The following is a 12500-nucleotide window of genomic DNA, read 5'->3' as shown; positions in this document are numbered from 1 at the left end:
ATAGTTGGGAGAGGCTCTGCATATATAAGGAAGGATGGGAGGAATGACTTCTGGAGAGAGAGAGAGAGAGAGAGAGAGAGAGAGAGAGAGAGAGAGAGAGAGAGAGAGAGAGGATGTTCAACTTGATGCTGGGGATGGAAGAAGAATATTCTTGTAAAAAGCTGAAACCACAAACAATCAATGTACCGACCAGATACAACGGTGACTCAACGCACAAGCTCGACGATAGAGAAAAAAAAAAATTGTTAAAAGGGAGAAACCACAAATTTCGAGATAAATGCATGGGCAGAGAGGAAAATAAACGCGAGAGAAAAGGCAAAATGAACAACATTAATAAATACTCTTTGGCCAAAATTAATGGCACAAGCAACCCCATGCGATTTCCCATGACCCGCTTAGGATGAATCTGACTGACAATGCCTGTGCTTCATGAGTGCTGATTTCCTCAAGCAATCACTAAATGCAAGAGGAGATTGAAAAGTCTCTCCTTCTTGCCTGACTTCCTCGTGAGCTAAAGATACGATCTCACGCACCAGCAAACACTACCACCTGAGTTACGCTTTCGACACAGTGGAAACTTCGCAGCTCGCAAGATGTGATTTGTGCAGTTCGCGAGGTGAGGTCGCCATAAATGATGAGTTATAATTTGTAAGCATGCGATTCTGGCCTAAAGTGGAAAACTGCAGTATTAGCAAAATTTTCCAGAGTGAGATATGCCACCTATTGGGCTCGTGAAGCACTAAGACATAAGGTCTGTAGTTTCAAAATGATTCTTCAGTGCTTTATTTAGGGGGTCCCATTTGCAGTACATTAATACACAAGTTACTGCAGTTTCAGAGTGATTCTTCAATGTTTTATTTAGGGGTCCCATTTGCAGTATCTGCAAAATCAGTAGCAAAGCAGGGGAAAACTGCAGTATCTACCATTTTTCTGTTTTGTATTTTTGCAGACACTGCAGTCTTCCATTTTAGGGCAGTATTGTGTCAAGAGAATGTTTACGCTTCTGAAGTTACCCAAGGAAGTCCAACATAACAGGTGAAAACCATCAAATTTCGTCATATCTTGTGAGATCTGCCAACATCGGTGATAACCACAAAAGTTTGTGAGGTATGTAACAAACAAATTTCCAAAATATCATCATTACGCCCAAACCCCCTGAAAGAGTAATCCAAATCTCTCTCTCTCTCTCTCTCTCTACAAATTTAAAAAATATCATCATTACGCCCAAACCCCATGAAAGAGTAATCCAAATCTCTCTCTCTCTCTCTACAAATTTCCAAAATATCATCATTACGCCCCAACCCCATGAAAGAGTAATTCAAATCTCTCTCTCTCTCTCTCTCTCTCTCTCTCTCTCTCTCTCTCTCTCACACTGGGAGAAAGGCAATTCACATTAAATTTCATTAGTTCATTGTAGGATTCACCACCACCAAGTTCACCAGAAAGTTCACCCGACCAGGAAGGTGGGTGGGGGTAGGAGTGGGAATGAGAGAGTGAGTGGGAGTGGGAGGGGGAAGGGGGAAGGGGGAGGCAGATTGAAGTCTGTGGAAAAGATGAGGTTGGAAGGGAAGTGGTTATACACCCTTACATACACCCATAGGATGCGTGCGTATATTTGTGTGGGAGTGGCTGCGTATGGGTTGGCTGGGGGGGGGATAGTACACCCATATGATGGGAGTGGGAGATGGTGGAGATGATTCTATGGAGGACTGAGACAGTACATTACGACCGCGGTTTTGGAGGACGTAAGAGAAGGCTGGATTTTGAGTGAGGAGAATGCTCTCTCTCTCTCTCTCTCTCTCTCTCTCTCTTGTTTACAAAGCGTGCATTATTTGAACAAGAATCTTTTATTAGGGTTGTGGCACTGTTGTTCATGATTTACGTTGTTCTGTGTGGTTTTGCGTGACCCAGCCGCCGGATTTCTCTTCTGAGTCTTGCGCAAAGGTTAGGCAACTCTTTGTGCTCCAGATTGTTAGCTACATAAATTAGTATGCACATACATACATACATATACATTATATGTATGTCTATACAGAATATATATAATATATATATATATATATATATATATATATATATATATATATATATATATATATATATATATATATATATATATATATATATGACTGAGAAATTGTCTACTGGAGTGACATACCAGCTGACCTATGGACCTTCTGGTATAAATACCGCTTTTTTGTAACTTCTTATTCACTATTTGCCTGAGGAGAGAGACAGTTTGGTCTCTGAAATATAGCCTTTATTTCCCACATTTTTGGCGTTTTTATGGGCTCCTTATATTTGATATATATATATATATATATATATATATATATATATATATATATATATATATATATATATATATATATATGTATATATATGTATATATATTATATGTATATATATTATATGTATGTGTTTATATATATTCAATATTTTTCTCTGGGGTGGCTCCAGACAAAAAAAAAACCTAATGGTCACTTCCAAATTTATATTTTAACTTTCAGAGGGCTCATCAGCAACACGTCGAACATTCCCCCGCACAGTGCGCCATTCATCTTAGTCTTCTACAAATTTCGTACTTCCAAGAAACTAAGACATTTCCTTTTCGGCAACTTGCATTTCATCTCTCATGCTCATTCGAGGCCTTCACATCCTCCGCCTCCCAAATACCTTCCAGTTGCACAATCCTTTTACAAACCTATCACACCTATTCTTCCCACATGGCCAAACCATAATACTATCCGTCAGTTTACCTGTGTCAAAATTTTATCAGTTTTACAAATCTTCACATTTCATACAATACTAACAATTCATTGCATTTGTAATAAACATCAACAATTGATTTATGTAAAAGGTGAGTTAGTTAACAATCCTTTCAAAAGTTCCTGACTTGGTTTCCCCAGACAATCCTTGAATCTTCTTAGATTCACCTCGACCCTGCTCTTCCACCATCAGTATAAACATTCATTTTTCGCCTTTCTGATTTCCCTTTATAAATATGTATATATATATATATATATATATATATATATATATATATATATATATATATATATAATATATATATAATTATATATACATATACATATATATATATATATATATATATATATATATATATTATATATATATATATATATATATATATATATATATATATATCTATATATATATGTAAATACAAACATATATGTATATATATATATATATATATATATATATATATATATATATATATAATATTATCAGAAAGCTACAAACGTCCTTTAATATCCAATTCGCTCTACCTCGGAAATAATATATTTTCATATATGTTACCGAAGGGGAATTTTTTAGTTGATAATAAGTGCGCCGTCTCGTGGGCTCGAACCAACGAAGGACAGGAACTCAGGACTACAGGGACGCATTAACCCAATCGGCCACAAGAGAGGTAATAAGTGGATATCGGCTCCCATCAACTCACCCGTCGAACTCAGGTGTTTTGCATTTGGAGACGATATCCACTCACCTCTGCCATGTTGACCGTGTAATGCGTTTGTCGCACGCAGCCATATTATGACTTTTTATCACATCACCGTGATTCATATACAATGTATATGAATCACGGTGATGTGATAAAAAGTCATATATAAATATGTGTATATATATAAAATTAATATATAAAAAAATATTCTCGATGAAGAAATATAACGAAAATCAATGAGGAAAATCAAACAGAATCTCACATCAAACATGTACTAAACTATTCGAGTATTCATCCATTTGTAAGACGAACCTGAAGAAAATGATATTGATATATATAATTATATCAATATCAGTTTTTCCAGACGTTCGTCAAAGCTGATTTAAAAATGTTGAGGTTCAATGCGAATCAAATAGAGATATTTTACATTAAGCCTATTACAAATAATTACAGAATTAGGCTATAACAAAAACGTAACTCAGTCTTCCCCCTCCCCACACATACACACAAGCTGAGAGAGAGAGAGAGAGAGAGAGAGAGAGAGAGAGAGAGAGAGAGAGAGAGAGAGAGAGAGAGAGAGAGAGAAAATGTGAATCAAAGAGATATTTTACAATAAGCCTATGTACAAATAATTACATATTTAAGCTATAACAAAAACGAAACTCTTCGTCTGCACACACACACTCACACAAGCAGAGAGAGAGAGAGAGAGAGAGAGAGAGAAATGTAAATCAAAGAATATTTTACAATAAGCCTATTACAAATAATTATATAATTAAGCTATAACAAAAATGCAACTCTCCGTCTGCACACACTCACACAAGCAGAGAGAGAGAGAGAGAGAGAGAGAGAGAGAGAGAGAGAGAGAGAGAGAGAGAGAGAGAGAGAGAGAGAGAGAGGTATAATGGAACTTCAAATAAGGACCAAGTCTGAAATTAATTGAAACCAACTCACTTTCCTTTTATTCTCGCAACCTGTAATTAAACTTTCGGGAAATGAACCTTGGCCCTTCAGAGGCCCTTCTTCAATGCCAGAAACCAAGTGCCACATCCTGGCACTTGTTCCTTCATCTTCCTCGCTTGAAAAACATCTTATGTACGATTCTCGTTCAATATATTATATATACATATATATATATATATATATATATATATATATATATATATATATATATATATATATATATATATATATATATATATATATATATATATGTATATGTATAATCAACACACAATCACGTGTGGAACAGAAATAAATTTCTGACTCACGTCAGGATCGAACCCAGGTCTTTCAATTGAAAGGCAAGGGCGCTGCCCACCAGGTCATACAAGCCATAAAAGAAGTTGGAACCTGAGTGCCATTGTACGCAAGGAATTACCTGGGCAGTGCCCTTGCCTTTTAATTGAAAGACCTGGTTCGATCCTGATGTGAGTCAGAAATTTATATATATATATATATATATATATATATATATATATATATATATATATATATATATATATATATATATATATATATATAGTTATGAGCCCACACATATACACACACACACACACACACACACAAATATAACGCCATTCTGCACCTACCTTTTAGTTGTTTCACCACTTTCTTGGCAGGATCCAACCAGTGCTGTAGAAAAAAAAGAGAAAATGGGATCAGAGTGAGGGAGATAACATCAAATCACAATCTGTAACTTGATCTGCAGTTAAAAAAGATAGGAGCTTCTACAAAGATGTTTCAAGTGAGGATATATCAGTTCAGTATGTTAATAATACAGTATGCATATACACTTTATACATCAGTCAGGCAATCGATCACTTAACTGCATTCATGCAGGGAAAGCATGATTCATGTAAGTTGCCCACACATGGGACACTTTTAGTGGATATTGCCCAGCCATTAAGTGGTTGGCCTCTAAAATAAGAAATGGAACACAGGCGTTTGTATGGAAGACAGCAGACGAGCCACTAAAAGTGGATGACACTGAAAGAGTGGATACAAAGTGGCTCCTGGGTCTATTTCTTGGCCACACCACTGTACAAGATGATATTATCAGCTGGCCACTAAGTGGCTGACTACTTAGTGGCCAGCCATTTTCCACTAAAAGTGTCCCGTGTGCGGACAGCCTAAAAGAGTGGATACGAAGTGGCTCCTGGGTCTATTTCTTGGTCCCATCACTGCACAAGCTGATATTATCAGCTGGCTACTAGGTGGCTGACTACTTAGTGGCCTGCCACTTTCCACTAAAAGTGTCCCGTGTGCGGGCAGCCTTACGCATGCTAAAATTCGACAGGGGACTGCACACTGAAATATTAACATATGTAAACAGAGGAAAGCAACTGCACATGCATACAATGTTTCATGCCTGAGATGGGAAATCTCATGCTGTAAGTTGAAAGCTAATAGCAGATACAAGTGATCACATGACAGGAAAGATATGCTGAATGGTGTACCTGACATGCCTAGGGTCTTCTAAAAAAAAAAAAAAAAAAAAAAAAGTAAAAATTGCGTCGAAGTTTCTTTGGTGCAATCGAGTCTTCTGTACAGCCTCTATAGCGTGTAATCAAGGCCACCGAAAATAGATCTATCTTTCGGTGGTCTCGGTAAAATGCTGTATCAGCCGCGGCCCATGAAACTTTAACCACAGCCCGATGGTGGCCTATCCTATATCATTGCCAGAAGCTATATTATGGCTAACTTTAACCTTAAATAAAATAAAAGCTGCTGGGGTTTTAGGGCTGCAATTTGGTATGTTGGATGATTGGAGGGTGGATGATCAACATACTAATTTGCAGCCCTCTAGCCTCGGTAGTTTTTAAGATCCGAGGGCGGACAGAAAAAAAGTTCTGACAGAAAACTAAAAAATGACGGCAAAGCAGCGCACACGACCACTTAAGGACCATACACTTGGAACAGATTCAAGAGCTGAAAACTGTTTAAAAATCCACTGTAAAACGACGGCTGGGACAAGCTTCCATTTATGGCTAATTGCTTTCGACTCTCAGAGAGAGAGAGAGAGAGAGAGAGAGAGAGAAAGTACAAAACCCTCGGAGTCACTTTAGATTAGTATCTGCTCCTGTTCCAAGGATGTTCGATGGTGTCACAGGGTTAAGCAGTGCGATAAAATGTAAATTTGTTAAGTAGACAGCAGAGGGAAGCGAGCGTTTCCTTCCCCCTTCCACGCTCTCTGTCTTTGACGATTGTGTTCTTCCTGCCAATTGATTCCGTTTCTTTGGAGATGATTATTGGTCGTATTCATCGAAATTCCTGCTTTCTTTGTCGTTGTATCGGTGTTCGCAATACGAGTCTCTCTCTCTCTTTTTCTTTCTCTCTCTCTCTCTCCCTCTTTTTCTCCTTCAATCTCTCTGTCTCCCTCTTTCTCTCCCTCAATCTCTCTCTCTCCCTTTTTTCTCCCTCAATCTCTCTCTCCCTCTTTTTCTCCCTCAATCTCTCTGTCTCCCTCTTTTTCTCCCTCAATCTCTCTCTCCCTTTTTCTCCCTCAATCTCTCTCTCCCTCTTTTTCTCCTTCAATCTCTCTCTCTCTCTCTCTCCCTCAATCTCTCTCTCTCTCTCTCCACTGGCATCCGACCTCCAAAGCCTGGAATGTTAATCTACAGCTGTAAGTGCTCCCTGATCGCTGGAAGAAGTGCCTGTAAACCTTGCATCTACATAATTCCCCAGGCCCAGCCATCAAGACTTCCAGTTTAGTTATTTTGCGATCGGAAAATGTCTACCTAAAACCGGCTGCCGACGATTTAAGAGCATACAACCAGTTAAACAAAGACATGATCTAAAGGTCAACATCAATTGGATTTATTCACTATGGCGACATCCTACAGGTCTTATGGTTTCCTACACATAACTATATTTTCACCCGTTTCATTCTCTGTTATTTGATAGGGTCATATTCGTTTACGATTCATCTCTTTGCCTTTAACTAGGATTTTCTATCTTTATGGCCAAAAACCTTGAATTTCTGTTTCTCTGTTATTATTATTATTATTATTATTATTATTATTATTATTATTATTATTATTATTATTATTATTAAATTTTTAGTTTTACCAGACCACAGAGCTGATTATCAGCTCTCACAGTGGGTTGGCCCGAAGGATTTCTTTTTATTTACATTTTGTCAATTATATTGCAATTTTTCAAAACTTTGTAGCTGGACAGGTACACGTCTTGCCACCTTATTGTATGTTATCCCTGAACCATCTGTCAGTCATTCATTTATTTCGAATTAGTTTAACCTTACAGCTCATCTGTTTCGTAATCCTAACCCCATACATCTTCATTTCTCAACAGTTCAGCAACTTCCTTCCACATCAATTATCCATTCTGTCATACATCCTGTACTTATCCTATTCTCTCAATTTCCTTTTCTTACACTGCCATAACTGCCCTCTCTCTCTCTCTCTCTCTCTCTCTCTCTCTCGATGGTTAAAGGTTGATAAAAGCCAGCATCCTTCGAGTCCTTATTTGTCGTGTTTCTGGCAAATGACCCCAAATATTTTTTTTCCCTAAGGGGGAGGGGGAGGGGATGGGTTGGGGTGAGAGGGGAGTTCATCTTGGTGAGTGTGCCCGCGCATGCAAGGAAAGGCTGTTCTGAGGTTTTGCTTCTTGCTTGCCTGCTTGCTTGCTTGCTCGTGTGTGTGTGCTTGTTTGTTAGCCCTTTTGAATTATGGAAGAGAGAGAGAGAGAGAGAGAGAGCGTGTGTCTCTCACCCTTTTAACCTGTGAGAGAGAGAGAGAGTTTGTTAGCCTTTTAACCTATGAGAGAGAGAGAGAGAGTGTTTGTTAGCCTTTTTGAATTATGGAAGAGAGAGAGAGAGAGAGAGCGTGTGTCTCTCACCCTTTTAACCTATGAGAGAGAGAGAGAGTGTTTGTTAGCTTTTTAACCTATGAGAGAGAGAGAGCGTGTTTGTTAGCCTTTTAACCTATGAGAGAGAGATGAGAGAGTGTTTGTTAGCCTTTTTGAATTATGGAAGAGAGCGAGAGAGCGTGTGTCTCTCACCCTTTTAACCTATGAGAGAGAGAGAGAGTGTTTGTTAGCCTTTTAACCTATGAGAGAGAGAGAGCGTGTTTGTTAGCCTTTTAACCTATGAGAGAGAGAGAGAGAGTGTTTGTTAGCCTTTTTGAATTATGGAAGAGCGCGAGAGAGCGTGTGTCTCTCACCCTTTTAACCTATGAGAGAGAGAGAGTGTTTGTTAGCCTTTTAACCTATGAGAGAGAGAGAGCGTGTTTGTTAGCCTTTTAACCTATGAGAGAGAGAGAGTGTTTGTTAGCCTTTTTGAATTATGGAAGAGAGCGAGAGAGCGTGTGTCTCTCACCCTTTTAACCTATGAGAGAGAGAGAGAGTGTTTGTTAGCCTTTTACCCTATGAGAGAGAGAGAGCGTGTTTGTTAGCCTTTTAACCTATGAGAGAGAGAGTGTGTTGTTAGCCTTTTGAATTATGGAAGAGAGCGAGAGAGCGTGTGTCTCTCACCCTTTTAACCTATGAGAGAGAGAGAGTGTTTGTTAGCCTTTTAACCTATGAGAGAGAGAGAGCGTGTTTGTTAGCCTTTTAACCTATGAGAGAGAGAGAGAGAGTGTTTGTTAGCCTTTTAACTTATGAGAGAGAGAGAGAGAGAGAGAGAGAGAGAGAGAGAGAGAGAGAGAGAGAGAGAGAGCGTGTTTGTTAGCTTTTTAACCTATGAGAGAGAGAGAGAGAGTGTTTGTTAGCCTTTTTGAATTATGGAAGAGAGAGAGAAAGCGTGTGTCTCTCACCCTTTTAACCTATGAGAGAGAGAGAGAGAGAGTGTTTGTTAGCCTTTTAACTTATGAGAGAGAGAGAGAGAGAGAGAGAGAGAGAGAGAGAGAGAGAGAGAGAGAGAGAGAGAGAGCCTTTTAACCTAACCTATGAGAGAGAGAGTGTTTGTTAGCCTTTTGAATTATGCCTTTTTAACCTATGAGAGAGAGAGAGTGTTTGTTAGCCTTTTAACCTATCAGAGAGAGAGAGAGAGAGAGCCTTTAACTTATGAGAGAGAGAGAGAGAGAGAGAGAGAGAGAGAGAGAGAGAGAGAGAGAGTTTGTTAGCCTTTAACCTTTTGAATGAGAGAGAGAGAGAGAGAGAGAGAGAGAGAGAGAGAGAACTTAGAGAGAGAGAGAGAGAGAGAGAGAGAGAGAGAGAGAGAGAGAGAGAGAGAGAGTGTTTGTTAGCCTTTTAACCTATCAGAGAGAGAGAGAGAGAGAGAGAGAGAGAGAGAGAGAGAGAGAGAGAGAGTGTTTGTTAGCCTTTTAACTTGAGAGAGAGAGAGAGAGAGAGAGAGAGAGAGAGAGAGAGAGAGAGAGAGAGAGAGAGAGATAGGTGTTTGTTAGCCTTTTAACCTATGAGAGAGAGAGAGAGAGAGAGAGAGAGAGAGAGAGAGAGAGAGAGAGAGAAAGAGAGTGTTTGTGTTTGTTGAGCCTTTTTACCTATAAGAGAGAGAGAGAGAGAGAGAGAGAGAGAGAGAGAGAGAGAGAGAGAGAGAGAGAGAGAAAGAGAGTGCGTGTGTTTGTCAGCCTTTTTACCTATAAGAGAGAGAGAGAGAGAGAGAGAGAGAGAGAGAGAGAGAGAGAGCGCCGCTGAAGAACAAAACCGACAACAGTGACAACTCCGACATGAATTATACAATCTCCTCACTCGCCAATCAAAAGAACATTTACCCAGAACTACGACAACAAGAACCTTAACAAGAGCCCAAGAACTTTCCCCACAAGTATCCAGTCAGCATTTGCATAATATAGCAACACGGCACTTGTACGATTCCTCAACGAAGCAAAAAAATTCCATATTTGATGAGGCCTGTGACTTCTTCTAAAGTTTACCTATCTTGCTATCTTGAATTCGTAGGATAGGATAGAACAGAATATAGGATTTAGGCCAAAGGACAAGCGCCGGGGCCCTGTGAGGTCATTCAGAGTAGAAACGGAAATTGACAGTGAGCAGGTTTGAAAGGTGTAACAGGAGGAAAGCCTCGCAGCTGCACTATGAATCAGCTGTTCGGAGGAGGGTAAAAAGTTAGATGGAGGAGAGGCAATATGAACGGAGGTGTAGTAAAATGAATGAAAGGGGTTGCAGCTAGGGGGCTTTGACTCGTACGATGAAAAATCAAGGCACTGAACAACAACTGAAAGTCCAAAGACGCTTTAAATTAGACGAAAAAGAATATTGAAATAAATGTCACCTTGATGCAAAAACGTTCCATAAATTCAGTTCAGTGCTTCATTGTACACTCAAGATAGTTACGCAAATGTCACTTACAAGAGCAAACAAGTAAATAATGCGCCGAAGGTTCTTCGGCGCAATCGAGGTTTCTGTGCAGCCGCTACAGCGTACAATCAAGGCCACCGAAAATAGATCTATCTTTCGGTGGTCTCGGTGTAATGCTGTAAGAGCCGCGGCTTTAACCACGGCCCGGTGGTGGGATATTCTATATCGCTGCCCGAAACACGATTATGGCTAACTCTAACCTTAACTAAAATAAAAACTACTGAGTCTAGAGGGCTGCAATCTGGTGCGCTTGATGATTGGATGGTGGATGATCAACATACCAATTTGCAGCCCTCTAGCCTCGGTAGTTTTTAAGATCTGAGGGCGGACAGAAAAAAGTGCGGACGGACAGTTTTCTTTTCAGAAAAATAAAACGGAGGTTCTCTCCTCAGAGAAAATCCCAGCTACTTTTTGTATCTTGCATAATCTGATCACAATCAACCAACTCTCAGCCCGCCTACGAGACTCGTGCCACTTTCGAACAAACAAAGATTTCCTTGGTCTGACGTTTGGTTGGCTTTCATTTCTTAACCCTTAGAGATCATCAGACACGTTGGAAAAGATTGATCACACTGATTTCAGACAGGATGATTCAATTTAATGATCTGTGATGAAAGTTCCGTGACATGTATCCGGCTCGGTCAGACAAAGCCGAAGGCGCTAGTCGCTGCTTTGAAGTTCAGTTTCCTGCTCTGTACAAAAATAGGATCAGAAAGACCAGCGCAGGGTTATATGCATGTATTAACGTATTATTCACTTACTAACATACATGCACTACTATTATATAAATACTGCACATGAACGCATTAATATACTAAACGATTTTGCGTTGAGACAGGAGCATGAACCACTCGAATTCAACACTGACGACAAACGAATCAGAGTTGGCGTCTGTCAGACACTTCGTACATAACTTGTAAAATATTACGTAATTTTATGTAATGTTGGTCAGCTGATGTTCGATAACATTCCAACTAAGCCTCCCTGTCACTCAGTGTCAAGAAAGGCTTAATAACGCTGAATGTGAAGAATGACAAAAAGTAATTAATTGGCTCTTTCGTTACGCAGATTATCACAAATATCCTTCAACTCTGTAAAACACCCAACTTATAAGATAAAAAAGACGTGAAAAAAGCCACACCCGAAAGTGATTTTAAGGCTTGGTAGAAACAAAATCTAGCAATGATTGCAATAGTTCCCGCGCGTGCGAAAACACAATCGCCAAAAATCTACTGAAAAAAGTACTGTGGCTGTTTTTGACTGAGCTGGCCTTATGCCCACACGCGGCACTTGCTCCGATGGCAGCCCTAGCATTCAAAAGTACAAAATAATTCTCTGGCCCTAAGCTCCATCAACACTTATTGGGGGGTGGGGGTGGGGGGTACTGGGGAAAAGAGGGTGAGGGAAGGACGGCGACCGCCTTTGTCTTCGTGAAATAATGTGCCTTAAAAATCCACATTGAAGACGCTCTAAACTTTACGATCGCATTTAGACTACGGCCGTGTTAAGAGCTTCATGACCCCAAACTTAACAAGCATTAATATTCAACACCCTTTTACGGCGCAAGCGAGCAGCACGCACGCACTCAACAAGCATCACGGGCGCTAAGGACAACCTCCCACTCGGAGAACACAGCCCCCATTACGCGCTGGTATACACAGCCATCATCACCCTGTCTCCAATCTCACTCTTGCCCTCAACTCGTAAACAGAGCAGATAAACAATACTTCTC

At 39.7% G+C, this 12500-nt stretch overlaps 1 protein-coding gene across 11 annotated transcripts in view; it reads right to left on the bottom strand.

The window, feature by feature from the left end:
- Window positions 1-12500, bottom strand: part of LOC136850542 (band 4.1-like protein 4) — a 573768-nt gene that overhangs the window by 148688 nt on the left and 412580 nt on the right. For all 11 annotated transcript variants that reach the window (XM_067124128.1, XM_067124130.1, XM_067124129.1 and 8 more), the window contains exon 3: window positions 5062-5104. In XM_067124128.1, the coding sequence (XP_066980229.1) occupies window positions 5062-5104 (43 nt within the window). The remainder of the gene's footprint in view (window positions 1-5061; window positions 5105-12500) is intronic.

This window comes from Macrobrachium rosenbergii, chromosome 22 (genome assembly GCF_040412425.1).
Source record: "Macrobrachium rosenbergii isolate ZJJX-2024 chromosome 22, ASM4041242v1, whole genome shotgun sequence".
NCBI lineage: Eukaryota > Metazoa > Arthropoda > Malacostraca > Decapoda > Palaemonidae > Macrobrachium > Macrobrachium rosenbergii.
The sequence above is the reverse complement of the archived record's forward strand: the minus strand, read 5'-3'. Positions and strand labels throughout refer to the sequence as shown.